The 16,093-nt window shown below is 37.4% G+C and overlaps 1 protein-coding gene across 1 annotated transcript in view; it reads left to right on the top strand.

Moving 5' to 3' along the window:
• CCSER1 (coiled-coil serine-rich protein 1) overlaps positions 1 to 16,093 on the top strand; it is an 87,807-nt gene that overhangs the window by 36,103 nt on the left and 35,611 nt on the right. Inside the window, exon 3 of the mRNA XM_009995866.1 lies at positions 13,018 to 13,111. Coding sequence (XP_009994168.1) covers positions 13,018 to 13,111 — 94 coding nt within the window. The remainder of the gene's footprint in view (positions 1 to 13,017; positions 13,112 to 16,093) is intronic.

Below are 16,093 nucleotides of genomic sequence, written 5' to 3'. Positions count from 1 at the left end.
CTGAAGTCCAGGACTGGTGCTGAGAGCCGTGTAAGCTCATCACACGTGGTGAAGTACTGCCCAGGTAGAGATCAGTGCAAGGAAAATTGTTTTACTTTTTGTTTCCTTTCTCACCTCTTAAAAGGGCAGATGAAAACTGTAATTAGTTCAGTGTGTTTCTAGTTGTAAACAGGTGTGATTTGTTTTGTTCAGTTGTTGGATTTGTTTTTGGTTTTTGTTTTAGTATTTTAGCCCAGTACTTTCAAATGTCTGCCTCTTGGACTCTAATCTGTGCCAGGTGGGCAAGAGGGCTGTTTTGTATATGTGGCACAGCTATCTTAGGAGGTTAAAATCATGACTAACTGGTCATCCCTCAGGAGGGGCCATTCCTTGCACCTTTTATTACATGGTTATTATTTAAATGGAGTATACTCAATGGTGAGTCAGAGCAGGGAGGAAGATACTTAAGTCTTGTGTTTGTGGTGATGGGCCCTGCTGAAGCAGATAAACTGGTGTCCTGTATTGGTATATGTTTTACTGTATTGAAGGAACACACTTGTTCCTCAGTCAGTTTCAATTATCTCACTTTATAAATAATACAATGGTAGCATTCATACATAACCTTTAACTCAGTAAATCTCTGACTATAACATGCATACAGTTCCCTAACAGCTAAGGATGCTCACTTAGCTGAAGCAAAAACTGACTTAGAGAAGCAAAGTGTCTCCCTTCTGTTAGTAACAGCAGGCTACCCACAAGTAGGCTGGTACATGCTCATCATTTCAGGAGCTGTAAGGATGGACACAGGGTTTAGTAGCTAGCATGGCAGCACAGACAAATCTGTGTAAGAACCTCTGGCAAATTAAGAACTCCATCTTTCTTTTTTTGAGTCAGTTCCACCATGTGGATGTTTGGTCAAATTACGATACAGTAAAATTATACAATTGGTTGAATAAGAGAGAAGTAGAAAGGAAAGACTGTCTTCTGGTCCCAGCAGTGCAGCCATCTCATTCTGTGGAGCAATTTAACCTGTCTCTGACTGTTCACTGTTTGATCATGTAGCAAGCAAATGAGTTTTATGAGCTCTGGAACTAGGGGAACATGACTCTCAAAGGGATTTATGTTTTGGGATAGATGGATCAATGTCAGTATCAAAGAAGAATGTAGGGTTCATCTGAAACCTCCTGCAGTTAAGAAAGGAGGATGTTTCATACCTGCCATTGTAAGGTGTGAGTTTTTATAGCACTTTTGCTTGTAGCAGATGCATTGCTTGACTTCCACTCTTTCCTCCAAATACCTGCTGTTGCTTAGCTTCCACATCTTGCCTCTAAGACTGTCACCTTTCTGTCTGATTTGGTTCATGTTTGTAATGAAGTTTAAAATTTCCTTGGAAGAGAACAAAAAAAGTTTGTGATTAGTCAGTGGGATGACATCACACACTTCCACTGCAGAGCTGGGAGGAACAGTACTGCATAGTACTGAACACCTGAACAGCATTTACATTTGCTGGCTTTATAATAGTAACTATGTATACCTTATGACTCTAATAAATAGAAAAAAAAAACAGACCTAATTTTTGACATATTGCAGTCTATATGTACTGAATTAAGACTGTAGAAGATATGGGCTGTGATGTTTGATCAGATTTCTTTTGCTCAGCACATCCTGTAGTATCTAATCTTTATGTAGATTCTACTGCATATTTCTTAAATCTCTTTACCTCAGTGCTTTCTTTTTATCTTACCCTAAAATCAACAGCTGCTACAGAAGGTGCTTACGTGCAGAAGCGCTTCTTAATAGGAGTATTGGCCAAGAAAGAACATGTTACTCTATTTTGGATGTGTCTAAGATGTTTGCCAATCCTTGTAGAAAGCATTATTAGAATGTGTTGACTAATGTGACACTTGAATATGAGTGAAAATCAAGGCAACAAAAGACAATTGAGTAGTTTTAGTGGCAATAATATTGGTTGACTTACAAGTGCTGTAGAAGTTCTATACTGAAAAGTATAATACAAGTGCTTCCTCCTTTTAGTCAATGTTTGAAAACAATGGCAATCTGACAATGCTCAGACAGTAAATATTTACTGTGTAATAATTCAGTTTATTCTGTAAGGTTGTGACTACATTGAAATTGGGGCTACTTGTCCTTAATTGAAGAATCTAAGTTCCTTTTAGCATAAGTTTGAGCATTAAGGTTATGTGGTGTTATATGCTGAAAAACTTTTAGTGGTAAGTATTCTTCAGATGAGTTTATTGTGGTGGCCCTATTGAAGCTTAGACTATGAGGATCTGGTTTATTCATATGATGGGATAAAATCCTGTCCTTATCACTAAGCAAATCTGGATTTTTTTTTGGTATTGTGCATTCAGAGTGGTAATGAAACAACGTTTTGTTAACTGAACCTGCAAATGATGTCCTGTTCAAAACAGAAGACTGTGTTTTACCTCTTTCTGAAAGAAAATAATAACCATGGTAAAGAAGTCTAGCCTGTAATGTATATATTGCTGATTCTTTTAACACCAAGACTTTTTGACCAAGAGGCTATTTTATTTTGGGCATTTAAAAGTATGCCCCTGAGCACCTAGCTGTTAACAAATAATGAGAGCACTGATTGGCTGAAAGAAAAAGGAAGCACAACAAAAACTGGAGCACATTAGACTATTAAACTAAAAAATTATTCTAATTAGTACTGTGGGGAGTGCTTTTTACCCTACTAAATGAGGCAACTGGGAATTAATGGCAAGTGAAAATCATTATAATAACAGCCTTTTTCAGTAAAGATTTGAGAACATTTCTGACAGTGTAACCATGACCTCAGAGTTCAGTTACTCTCTATACTGAAGCTACATGAACGCTGATTAGTGAAAAAGGTCTTTGGAGAACTTTCTAGTGCAGATAAGTCTTTCCTGACTGTTTCAGGTCTGACATCTAACTTGTCAGTGTAATAAGCAGTCCATCCTCACTTGTTCAAGTAGGAGACTCTTCATGTGCCCAGGATGAAGAATTCTGTGTCTAGATATATAATATTTAATGGCAAACCAGAGAGCCTTTAACAAGTAAGTTGCTGCTTAAGTGGAGTGCATATTATTATTCATTGGTCTTTTAAACAAAAAATAAGCTTATGTCTTTGCTGTGCTTTATTATATGCACATTATTTCTGTTAAATTTATAGGAAGAATGGGAACTGTTGAAGAGATGTTGCAGATGCTATTTAAACTGCAAAACCACACAGTTACCCGAAATAAATGGAAACAGAATTGTGGGTAAAAGACCTGTAAGCCGAGTGAAGAACAGGTTTTGTGTTTCTCTTGGTGGTAGAACAGTATATACTGTTTTTTTAGAATATTGTTCTCTTCTGAAGAACTAGACACTAATGTAGTCTCTACAACATGTGGATAACATTCTTTGGACTCCTTATATATAATGTATGCTATAAGTAACATTATTATTTGAGCTATCACTAGTTAGAATGCATCAGCAATTACATTTTCCTGATCTGATAAACCTGACATCAGTTTCATTTATAAACAGCTGTATTGGCACTAGGAAATTATTAAAGGATTGGATGTCCTGCCAGCAAGTCACAGTTTGGGATACAATTAATATTATTAATGGTTATGTTGTACTGAAAATGGACTGTGAATTCATTGCCTTACAAAGGGAATAATCTTGGCTTCTTTGGGCTCTGAAGCAGTAATCAAACTACTGCTATGTTAGTCTGAACAGACAGGGGTGCCCAAAAGCTTAATGGGTAGCCTAAATGTGTGCTTTGGCCTTAATTCAAGCAGTGCTATACTTCTTCAGTATGGTTGCATTCTCAGGTATTTCCACTTTGCTCCTACAAGGAAATTGCCCCCTTAGTAGTCTATTGACTTCATCAATAGGTTTATTTTTTTTTGTGGGGGCGGGAGGGGTAGGGTGTGGAATAAGGGGGGGATGCAAATAATGTGACAGACAGATTGTGTCTGTCATCCCCAGTTGTGGCTGGCAGGGTGACTGGCAGCTGAATGTACAGGTTTGGACGTCTCTGAATTCAGACATAAAAGCCAGATGACCTCTGACACCCAAATGCTGTTCAGTCCTTAAGCCAGACATGTCTGGCAATCCAGTTTTTTCTGTTCAGTTCAAGCACCTGTGTAATTCACGGGGAACAAGTGGACATTGTTCCGTAGATATTTGTGTCGTTCTTCCATTCTGATGTCTATGAGCTAAATATTTGTTAGAAGAAAATGCACATGTAGATACTGAAATAGATAGTAACTTTGAGTATCAGAGAATATTGAAAATGCAGAGGAGAAGTGACAAATCCTGTAAAATTTATGCACTACAGGATTTCCAGTAAGTGGTGGCTATTTCTCAGTCTCTGTGAGATTTAGATACTTTAGATACGGGATTGTTGTATTTTGTACTGCTGATGTTAGTCAAAGCTTGTTACAGGTTGCCTTTTTCCTCAGGTTCCCAATTCACTGCCCATTCAACTGCAATAACAAAGAAAATCTGTCTTCTAGACCAATGATTACCATTACGGTTTTTCTTGGAAAAAAAAAAAAAAAAGAAAAAAACAAAGAAAGTGGGAAAAACTGTGCACTAGTGCAAAATTTAAATTTGAGCAGAAGCCATTCTCAAAGAATGATTTGAAATGCTGTTTACCAGAGCAGCTGTAGGCCAAAGTTACCATGGAAACAAAAAGAATTCAAGTAATATTAGCAATAGCATATCTATTATGATATTGCATTAACAATGCTATAGTAAGAGGTCACTTCTGGTTTCATTTACAGGGCTCACTTTTTAGTGATTTGTCAAAAATATTTCTGGCTACAAATAAGAGTTAGAAACAGAAGGTTCTGCCTTGAACTGGCTTATCCTAAAATTGGGAGGGAAGAAGTATTACATCTTCCTGTTACTAGACAGAAATATTTTATTTATTTTATCATGTATTCAAGAGAGTTTTGAGGTTTTCGTATGTAGCAAATTCTTAGAATTTTCTTACAGATACAATAATGCTTAAGCCATAAAATAGATTGTCTTCATTTGGCATCCAAAAGTGCTGACTCCAACAGCATACATGGTACAACAACAGTTATGACATTTTGTGGAGAAGTTATTTGTGAGAAGAACTAATTGGTTCTTGAGCTTGCTGCCATACAAGTACCTTTTTCCTGTATTACTTTTCAGAAATACTGAAAACACATACTAAGCAATGTTAGTCCTGTTTGGGGAAATGGAGGTTGAAATCAACTCTGTGCCAGATGAATGTGGCTGGTGCTAGATGGTGGCAGAAGGAGGATTGTTCTCATGTGGTTTCAGAAAAATTATATTCTTTAAAGAGATTGCCCCCTGTTGGTGGTTTGTCAAGAGCATAAATGCTAAGGTTCTCTTCTATCCCTGAAATTGAAAGGTTTCTTTTTTTTGGCAGCTAGGTCTTCACTAGCCATACTTTTTTTTTTTTTTTTTTTTTAATTTAACACCCCCCCCCCTTCCCCCTGTGTACTAGTGACCAAGGAAATGCAAAAAAGCAATTGAAGATTGACTAAGTGTCACAAAGCATTTTTTGATCATTTAAATGTTGACTGGAGCATTGACTTGGGTGCCATCAGAAGACATTCAGAATTTTATAGTTGCCAAATAGTTTAGCTGCAAGTTATGTGTTGAATTTGAGTGAGCTTGGAAAAATCTACCTGACTAATTAATGTGTTGAATAACCAGTTGTACTCATATCTCTGAGGTACATAGAAATAAGCTTCACAGAATTGTCTAAGTTACATCCTATATAAATACAAGATAGAGATACTCAAGGAGCTTTTTCTGTGCTTGGCAGAAAATTCTGGCACACAAGATGTAGAAAGCTTTCCCAAAGCTGTATGATGGTAATGACTGTGCTAGAACACTTGCATAGTGCTTTGTCTATTACAAAAGCTGTAAAAATGTTAACTAATGCACAGAGCAAATTATATGTTGCAGATGTATCCGTCTGCTGGCAGGAAAGCATATGCATGTTTCGAGAGAGGGGGGAAAAATCCATTAAAGGAGGCTTTATTTGGTAATTTTAAGTGTTATCACATTTTCTTTGACTGTATTTTCGTACTTGATGGAAGATTTTTTTTTTCCTAGGGTTCTGATAATGAAATTACAAATTTATGTATGAAAAACATACACAACTTTTTCTTTTTGAACACAGAATATCTAATTGTCTTGATTGTGTTTACAATCCAAGTGAATCTGAGTGCTCTAGACCTACATGAAAGAATGGCACAGAGTCAGCCAAGTTCCTCTCTGACTGAAATGATACTGTTTATTTTATTCACAGACTCAAATCTTAAGCTTTCTGGTGCACAGAAGCTTGTGCACAATTTAAATGTAGCTTTTACTTTGATATATTGTTGCTAGATAGTTAATTAACTATTAGGTATTGCTCTATTTATCAGCTTTGTCAAAAACAGTTCTTTATCTAGGGTTGACTTAGAGACTGCTAAATTTTAGATGCTGAGGGCAACTGTTGCCTCCTAGCTCTCTAAGAGCAGGTTGTGCAGCTGACCTGCATGTTGCAGGTGGGTGAGTGCAGATACACGTATGTGTATGTAAATGTAGGAATTAAAGAGGGCTGTGATGGGGCTGTTTAGGGCACTGTCATACAAGACCAGTTTTGCTGTAGTGCAGGTACTGGTGATGGCAGTGGTCCTTGCTGTCACCTTCACTGAAGCTTTGGGAGCCAAGCTCCTATGCTCTCTGGGTGTTGGAAACTGGAGACAGAGTACTGCTTCTTCCTTCTCTTTGTTCTCTTGTCATGGGTGGTTTTGTGCTTCTCAGCCTTCTCCCCAAAAGGAAAGCAAGGGGACCATGTCTGCCTCTTCTGTAGGTTATCTTATTTTTGAGACCAGGACTAGTTCTGCTTTCATCACACATCTTTCCTGCCTGTTGCACCCTTGTTGTCAGCTTGCTGGGGGGCATTTCCTGGTGTGTTTTCCTGTACAGTGTTTGTGTGAATATGCCACCATTCTCTATTTGAATCTTTGGAGTTGCATGTTATTTATATGCCTGTGTTTTAACAGTGTTATAAAATACTGTATGTTGTTCCCAGTTACACTGTTCGTGGCATTGCAAGGTTACAGAAACACTGGCTCCATTTTCGTGTGTGCCTGAGTTTAAGAAAAGCAAATACTGACTATGGCTTTGGTTACAGCTAGAAGGATGAACCTGTTAGCATTCAAGAATGCTGCCTTAGAGGCAGGTTACACTGTTCTGATGTAATCAGTGCTGCCAACCTGTAGCTTTCAGCTGCATGTTTTCCTCACCAGTGCTTTAGTGTTCAGGTGGCTCCACAGCAGCAAATGTATCCAAGACCAGCTGGCAGCACCTACGGCTGCTGTATAGGAAAAAAGGCCCTTTTAGGTTTGCCATGGGAGGTGGGCCAGTGGCCTCTGGGTGTCAGAGTACTCTACTGTATGATACCTGTGTGCAGTTTTAGTGACAGGAAAGCTGATTAACATGGGGACAGTGAATGTTGGTGCTGTACACCAGCATGATCTTTGCTCAAATGCTTTTGCCCATGGACTTCTGAAAGTAGGTACCATTTCCCCTTGTCTTCTTATTCTTAGTGACACCGTGGCCAGACAGGAGCATGGTCAGCTCCTGTTCCTGCTGCCAGCGGTGCTTGGGCCTTGCTGTACTACACTTCTGTGGCTTCAGCCAGCCAAACATGTCATGGCAGAATGAACCCCATGTAGGTGAGTGCAAACTGAGAACTGTTAGGAGAGTTTATTAGTAATAATCACTCAGGCAAAAGGAGCATCATTGCAGACATTGATTTAAAGTACAGAGAGAACTGAACGGGCACAAAGAAGAATATGATGGAAAATACTGCTCTTCCCTTACAAAGCTGAAAATGTGCATGCAAAAAATATCTTGAAGAGTAATATGATGAATCTGAGCTCTATAGTTAGTCAGTTTCCTCCACTGATAATTTTCTGTCTTTGGTTCTTAAGGGCACATTAATTTATAATATAAATGGATTTCCACACAGTAGGTATGGAAAATGTTCTTACCAAACGTTACAAGATTTCTTTTTCCCTTTCTAAAGTCTTTAGTTTATTCGAGTAGGGAATAATATGCTTTTAGCATGGTGATATTCAGGAAAAAAAGAATGCTTTTAAGCTGCTCTTGGTATGTGGAAGGCATACATAAGCTTTGCATTTGATAGAGATTTTTAGGCTGCTGGCAAGGATTCTGTGTTTTTTAAAGGTTTTTCTGTTTGCTGGGTTTTGTGTACTTTCATTTTCCCTTTGAAGTGTGTGGGAGAGTGCAGAAGGGGAAATACTTCATTATGTCCATGAATTATTCAGGTATGGTTCTGGGGGTTAGCATTACTTTAAATAGCTCGAGGTCTTTCTTTTTCCCTTGAGTGTATCTCAGTTTTCATTCTTATGCTGATTGTATGCCATGTTCCTCTGCTGAATAGAATTCTGATGAAGTACTATCTTTTGACAATCTCTGGAAATAATTTCAGACTTGAAATAAGTATTTAATTCTGATCTTTCCCAGCATCAGATATGCAGTGACCCTGAGTAGATACAGGTGAATAGTTGTACATAAGACTTTACAAAAGAATCGAATTACTCTCCCTCAAGTGTGTTTTCTATGTGCTTTGCAAAAGCATTGATCTCAGATAGCCTCCCGTATATATTTCTACTGTGCAGGTAAAAAGTAATCTATAATATTGCTTACTAATGTACTATTATACATGCAGTACTAAGCTGAAATTTTCTAAACCACATTTGGTACATGATTCCAGTGGGGAGGCATGAACACTAAATTGTTATATTTTGGAAAAAGAAATCCAATAAGATGTGAAAATCTGTGTTCAGAATATATTTAAGAACAAAAACACAGAAAATCATCAGAAAGATGTCTAGAGGCCAACGTGAGGAGAAAGGAAAACAAAAGAAAACCTACAGCATTTCTTTTTAAAAATAAGTTTTCAAAGTTTTGTTCTTGTAGTTCTAAAAGTATCTTTGAAAATCTAGTGATTGCTGCATAATCACTTACGCAAAGGAGACACAGGCTATTATGTCAGGGGAAAAAGATGCTAAAATATTATTCCCCTGCATAATCTGGCTTTCCTCATACAGTCTAAAGATGGGGTGAAGTAGGATTACAGATTCTTGAGGAGAAATGCATCTGTATACAACAGATATAGAAGAACAGCATTTCAAAGAGGGGTGCCTGTGACCAAAATTCATCTGCTCAGTTTTAATTGCAGTATCAGCAAGTACGTTGCATGGTCACCCATCAGAGGAAGCAGTGACAGAATGCGTTCCAGCAAAAGGAGTGTGTTAGCTGAGCACAGGTGCAAAGCTTGATCAAAACAAACATTAAAGCTTGAAACAGTATAATCGAGTTCATGATAGTAAGGTTGTATCAATGCATGTATAAGCCTGAATAGTTCTGTGAATACAGCCATGTATGTATCTTGACAGAGAAGTTCATAAACTAAGTAATTGCAAACATGTTAGTGTTTTGGTTTTGTAGCTTCATTAAGTTGCTTACTTGAACTCAAGTTCTCAAACGTCTTGAACAATCTCCAAGCTGTAGTCAAGATCTTGTTGCAGTATCACTGTGCTGTAATGAAATGGAAACCTCAGTCACATGTGTAGAAGAACCTTGAAAAACACTGGGAAATGCCAGCCCCCAGCTGGCAACCTGTGTATGGTTACACAAAAACACTAGTCAGAAAAAAAAAGAAATCTGCGACCCCTTGCTTGGGAGAAAAAGTTTTTCAGGGCTGAATCTCCCTCAAGATACCAACATAGAAAATGAAAAAGACACTAACTGTACACCATATTGACCAGTGACTACATGTTAATTAGAAAAAAACCCAAAACCCAAAATGATGTTTATAGCTCTCAAAAGATGCTGGCAATGACAGAGAACCTGTGTTTGCTTCCTTTAGGACCTTGCTGTCACTTCATTATTTCAATGCTATGGGAGCAACAAGTCTAGAATAAAAATGTGTGAAAGCATCAGCAAATGAATCTTTTGATTGGTGCTATTGATTGTGGGCCATTTCAAATAGGCAGATTTGCACCTAAACCAAGTTATTAAACTTGGTTTTGCATATTTGTTCTAAATATTCAGTTCTACATGGATTTACCCTGCTTTGTTTATATATATTGTGTACTTGATATGATTCTGCTTGGTCCATTTTGGACTTGTATTGTATTGCTTAACAAAAGAGTATGCTTTAGTGTATTTGTATATTGATTTGTATATTTTATTGTCATTTTTGAATACCAGAGTAGTCAGTCTTTAGAGGACTATACTATAATTCCATGAGCACTAATTTCACTAGGTAAGTTAGTTATTTGGAATAATAATTTTAAAAAAACCCACGTAGTGAAGAGAGCTTCATAAAGAAATGTTATTTGCTTTTTGTTGTTTGATTATGCCTAATAGTAGATTTGAGACTTGCTATATTAGGCACTTTATATGTATTTACTACTAAAGCTGTTTCCAGCTTTCAAACTCATTTTAAGTGTTGCAGACTCTGAGCTGGAACAGGTGTAATAATAATTAAATACTTGACTGTTCTGGAAAAGGATTGAAAATGTATGTTTTATGCAATGGATTTCCTTTGAGTTATTATAGAAAGAGAAGCTGGGAAGAGAGAAAAATGGAGGTAGGAAGGGAATTAAAGTAGGAAGGATGCCCCTTCAGAAACTCTGAGTAAACTTACTATCCAGATGCACGCTGGCTGGCTGGAACTAAATGTATAATTCATCTCTATCCCCTTAACGTTTCAACTGTTTATTACATATACCCATGTGAATCACTGTGTATCTTTTGATAATAAAATTATTCTTAGATCATATCTCTTAAGAATGTTAATGCCTGGGCCCAGTCTCAGCTAAATTAAGTACCATTGAGTTCAATGTAATTTGAGTAACATACCAAGTTGTTGAATGAAAATGAGCACTTTATACTTCTTGTTGATGGTGAAAGAATTTTAAATACGAAAAATGTTAGTGAAAAGTTACTGATGCCTTGAAATATTCTTGGGTTAGCATCCTGTTCTGCTGCAGCTATTATCAGTTATCAAAAGCAGTCTAAACTGTTGTACAAATTACTGCTTTTTATTCTGAATTAGTAGCATTTAAAATATAACTGTTAAACTCTTGTTTAAATAGAAGTTTCTTAAGATAATGGTGGTGTTTCACTAAGACAAAGGTGGAAAATGTGGTAGGTAATCTGGGACTACAACCTATCTTGACCAGGATAAACTGGAAGATGTAACACTGCTCACATGTTCTTCTCACAGAATACGACCAGCTTCCAGATGAACTGGAAGGAAAAAGCACCATCATGTTAATTTCAGGTCTATTATATAGGCAAAATGGTGGTAGAAACCAAGCATACACCAGAAGTAGGGAATATGTCATAAGGCTTCTAAGGGATTATTATAGAGTCAAGAAAGAGGTTTTGCTGCAGAGTTTCTGCCTTAACTAAATGGTTTGCCTCCTAAAATAAATGTGTGCCACCGTAAGTAGACAACAGATGTTTGCAAGGGACCTTGAGGGAAGCTTTCCTTTCTTTGTCTTCATGTAGTAAAGCCTTGAAACTATTCACTATGAATGCTCTTTAGGGCTTAATCTCTCTTTTATGTACTTGAAAGAAAATATAATTGTGTTATTCTTCAAAGAGTGCAGCAGTGATGGTGAGAGGGAGAATGGGGAAAGGGTCAAGAGATATTAAAAAGAAATTCCAACTGTTACTTATTGTCATAGCAACAAAGGAGTAATATAGATCCTGCAAAGAGGCAGAGGGGTGGAGAATGTTGGCGTGCACTTGCGGCAGTATCTCTGAGCTGTTCAATGCCTTTAGACAGGTCATTTCAAGAGCCCTTTTACTGTATTTTCTAATTATATGTTTTCAGAAAATATTACTCAGTTAGGACAGCCCTGGAAACCTAATTAACTTTGTTTGCTTGGGTGTGCTTTTATGCATTCATGAATTCATTTCTGTTTGTAGCTGTGGAAGGACCCCACCTGCAGAGGTAGGCAAAGAGAGCAGGGAAGCAGCTGGACTGACATCCCTGGCACCCCTGGCAGGTAGAGCAGCTCTCCCTGCCAAGCCCTCAGTCTTGCCACAATGGGCAGGAGCTGCTTTGATTTGTCTGTTCCTAGTTCTGTGATTTGTCCCTTTGTAAAGAACAAATAAACTTTTGGGAAAGCAGGAGACTTTTTCTCTGATGAAGATACTTCCAAAAAGAATAAACCTGGGAGAGCTTTTCTTTGTCGCTGTAGCTTACCTGCTGTTGTTGGTGCAGTCTATGAGACGGTAGGAAAGGGAAGGCAGAGGGTTCACAGGTGTGTTGGGAAGGCAGCTGGGAGTGTTCAGCTCTGATGGACATGCAGAGATGTTGCTGTGAGGAGCAGGGTGCACATCAGCCTTGTAGGATGGAGAGGATACATGGAGCATGGTTTGCATCTACTGTGAAGGTTCCTGGAAACAAAGACCTCTTAAAGGCAGTAATATGGATGTGAAGAATTGTATACAAACTGTTTCCATTTGATACATCTTACCTAGTGAAATTTCTTCAATTTAGGAAACTGTGCTTCTGGTTTTTTGTTTGGTTGGTTGGCTTTTTTTGTGTGACTGTAGAGAAAATAATGATATTATTAGGTCAAAAGAAATGACCACAGAATAAAATATACGTGGGAAGAAAAAGAAGAATGAGTGTCTTTTTTTAATACATTGAGTATAGCAACTTCAGGTTGCTAGGGCCTAGAGAAAACACCTCACCTCACCACCTCATTTTCCAAAGTTGCCCTTGGTGAGAGTAGGAACAGGGAACAAGGAAGTGAGTTGCCTGGTGTGGGTTGCTTTCTCACTGGTTTAATGTTAGAAAACATTTCTGTAGCTCCTGCTTGAATATACTTTCCAGATCTGATTGCTCATTATTTGGTGCAGAATAGTTTGGTTAACACATCTCTCTAAATGCTTCATTTTTTTAAATTATTTTTTTTCTTTAATATGTATTAGGATGTTTTGAATAACTTGGGTTCCTGTGAATTGGATGAAGATGACCTGATGCTTGATCTGGAGTTCCTAGAAGAGCAACATCACCATCGTTCGGGTAAGTCAGATAAATACTGATGTAGCGACATGTTAGTATTCTACAAATATAAAATAACTGTATTTAGTACAATTACTTAGAAATAGGAAAGTAATTCTTTTGGAAGGGGAAGACCTGTATGCGTTTTGTGGTGTTATTTTTAAATGTGTTTGCCATTTAACAGGAAGATACTCTTTACACTTTATTTGGATTTTCTATGGTCACTTATTAAATGGAAGTGATTTTGACAGCTATAGAAGAGTTCCAGCACCATGGGCAGGCCCATCTGATTTTCTAGATACTTAACATAAGTGTTGCTTGCTCCAGGTGGTTACCGAAAAGACCACTGCTGACATAATTGTGATCCCATTTTGTGTGCACCAGAATAGTATGTTTGAAGTGAAGGTGGACTTAAGACTTGTAACTTGATCTTTTTCTCTCATGGTTCATCAAGGCACTGCTGCACTGCCTTGATTAATAGCAATAACTGAGGTAAACTCATAGTGTGTTCAGAATGATTTTATAATAGGATTGATTACACAAGGGTTTGGTAAGTTGTGGCACCGGCAGTGGGGAATCCTGCATTTCCTTTGGCTGTGACATGGGACGGTGTAGGGCCCTGTCCAAGAACAGGAAAAGTCCTGCTAAGTCCATAGGGCTTTGAGAGAGACATAAAACATACGTGATATTTATACATAGGTAGAGCTCTGAGCTTGTATTCTGTTGTGATACTGTTATGGCAGTGACATGCTTTTAAGCAGGAGTAATTCTCACCCTCTTTTCTACCTGCTGTTTTCTGGCCATCAGAATACAGAATTATCAAGTGATCATGTTCAAAATATTCACACAGTTTAAAACTTTTGTAGCCTCATTATATTCAAAGTGGTCATATTTCTGGACATGCACATATAAGCTGTTGGAGACAACTGAGAATACATACATGTTCTTCAGTCTCACCCCCTTCATAAACAAGAGGACAACAGATTACACACTGAGGATGTGCCAGTAGTGTTAGGGTAGTATTTGTTATTCTAATTGAATTTTAATAAAACCAAGGGGCTATTTATTTTCAGTACATGACCAGCCTGAAAACAAAAGTAGTTCATTTTCCATAGTGTTTGTAGTGCTAGGAGCTGGTTTGTTGGGCTCTTTGTAAAGGCATCTTAAAGATGATCTTCTTAGTAGTTTACCTATGGCTTACTTCACCAAAAATCATTCCAGACCATCCTAGATACACAAATCTGTGAGATTCTTCTTCCCTGTTGGTACCTGCTGTCCATGGTATATAGGATTCAGCCCTGTGTTACATGAGCTTTGCATATTTAAGCAGTTTTGTAGCAATTTTTTTTTTTTTTACATTCCTGACAAGATTTCTGTAATACTTGAAAGGGATCTGAGTATCTGACATTCACATGTGTATCATACTGAGGTCAAGTGAAAGTTAATGCATGTGCTTCTAGATCTGTTATTGAAAAGAAGGTGTCTACAAGTATAAAAATATGACACAAAATGCCACTTTTTGCATGGAAACCTTAATTATATTCTCTTCTGGAAGTCAAAAGTTACCAACATTTCTGTGACTGTTTGTAGTGAAAAAAATCCTGCTGATGTTCTACATTCTAGGGCTGATTATAGCATTTATTTGGTTAAGGCTGTAAGTTCTAGAGTAATATTACAATGCGTTGTGCCTCACTTTTTCTCTTTGTAAGGAATTATGTGGGGAATTATAATGGGGGAAATGTTCCAAGAGAAACTCTGTTCAGTATTTTAACAAATACAGTGTAATATGATGATGTGCAATTGGAAAATAATTCAGTTCTTTCTTTGATTTTTACAAGGGATAACTAATGAATCGAGGAAGTTCCTACTCTTCAGGAACCTATGAAAATCTCTGAAATGACAAATTAAACAAATATGAAGGCTAACATCATATCTTTGCCTTGAATATCACAAACTATTCCTTAATCAGGAGGCTGTATGCAGCAAACTGTATCACTGAAACAGAGCAATTCGGAAGTGTAGTGGCACAGTTAAATACAGTTGATGGGCTGGTTAATGGCAAACTCAGTCTCTTAATTGCCATTAGGAGCTCCAGATTTTTAGGGTCTCTTGTTAGTTAAGGCTGATTTACAATAGCTTGTGCTTTTAGCTGCTGTGATTGAAAAGAGTAGTATTAGCTAGGGTGAGGATATGTCTTCTTGACTTCTTACTGAAGTTGACAATATAATAATAATTTATCAAAATGGTTACATTGCTATATCATAATTATAGTGACCATTTATGAATAGAAAATAAAATACTATTGGAAAGATTTCTGGGAGAAGCAAGTATTAAGGAGTGAGTTTTAAGAGGACCTAGAAGCCAATTGACAGGTGAGGAGACATTGTTCCAGAAAGTGGAATGCTGTAATAATTACAATACAGAGCTAGAAAGGAGAAAGAGACAAAGATCTGTTAGCTTTTTCATTGTTCATAGTTTTTAAAATGTATTTCTCCATCTCAGTTTTCACTTGTTTTATGAGCTGTTTGCCCTCCAGCAGCCTCCTCATGAGATGGGGTTCCTTCAAAAAGTCACTATGAACCCTAGTACTACAAAATAAAAAATATCCCTAACTTCTCTATTCTTATGATTGAAGGTGAAGAGATACCTGCAAGCCTCATGTAGATACTTGTAATTTGAATGTAGATTTCTGTGTCCTGCACAGCTTTTGCAAGTCTGGAATTCCCTACTTTCCAACCTTCTCTCTGTGTGTTTACTGCATTAATTTACAATGTTTTAAGGGCTGTATTGCCCAGATAAAGAATGGGAGACGGAAACATTTTATTATGCCACCTAACACACTTGCTTTGAAATTTAATAAAGTAATATTTATGTAGTACTTGGTTAGTGGAGAGCAAAACTGCATACAAATGTAAAATGTTAATCAACTTGATTTGCAGGATTTTTGCGTACTGTTCTTGTGCTGGAATCTTTAAAACCTAAGCATAATATGACACACAAGAT

Source organism: Chaetura pelagica, unplaced genomic scaffold (genome assembly GCF_000747805.2).
Source record: "Chaetura pelagica isolate M959 unplaced genomic scaffold, ChaPel_1.0 scaffold142, whole genome shotgun sequence".
Taxonomy (NCBI): domain Eukaryota; kingdom Metazoa; phylum Chordata; class Aves; order Apodiformes; family Apodidae; genus Chaetura; species Chaetura pelagica.
Note: the sequence above shows the minus strand (reverse complement) of the source record. Positions and strands in the feature narration are given on the sequence as shown.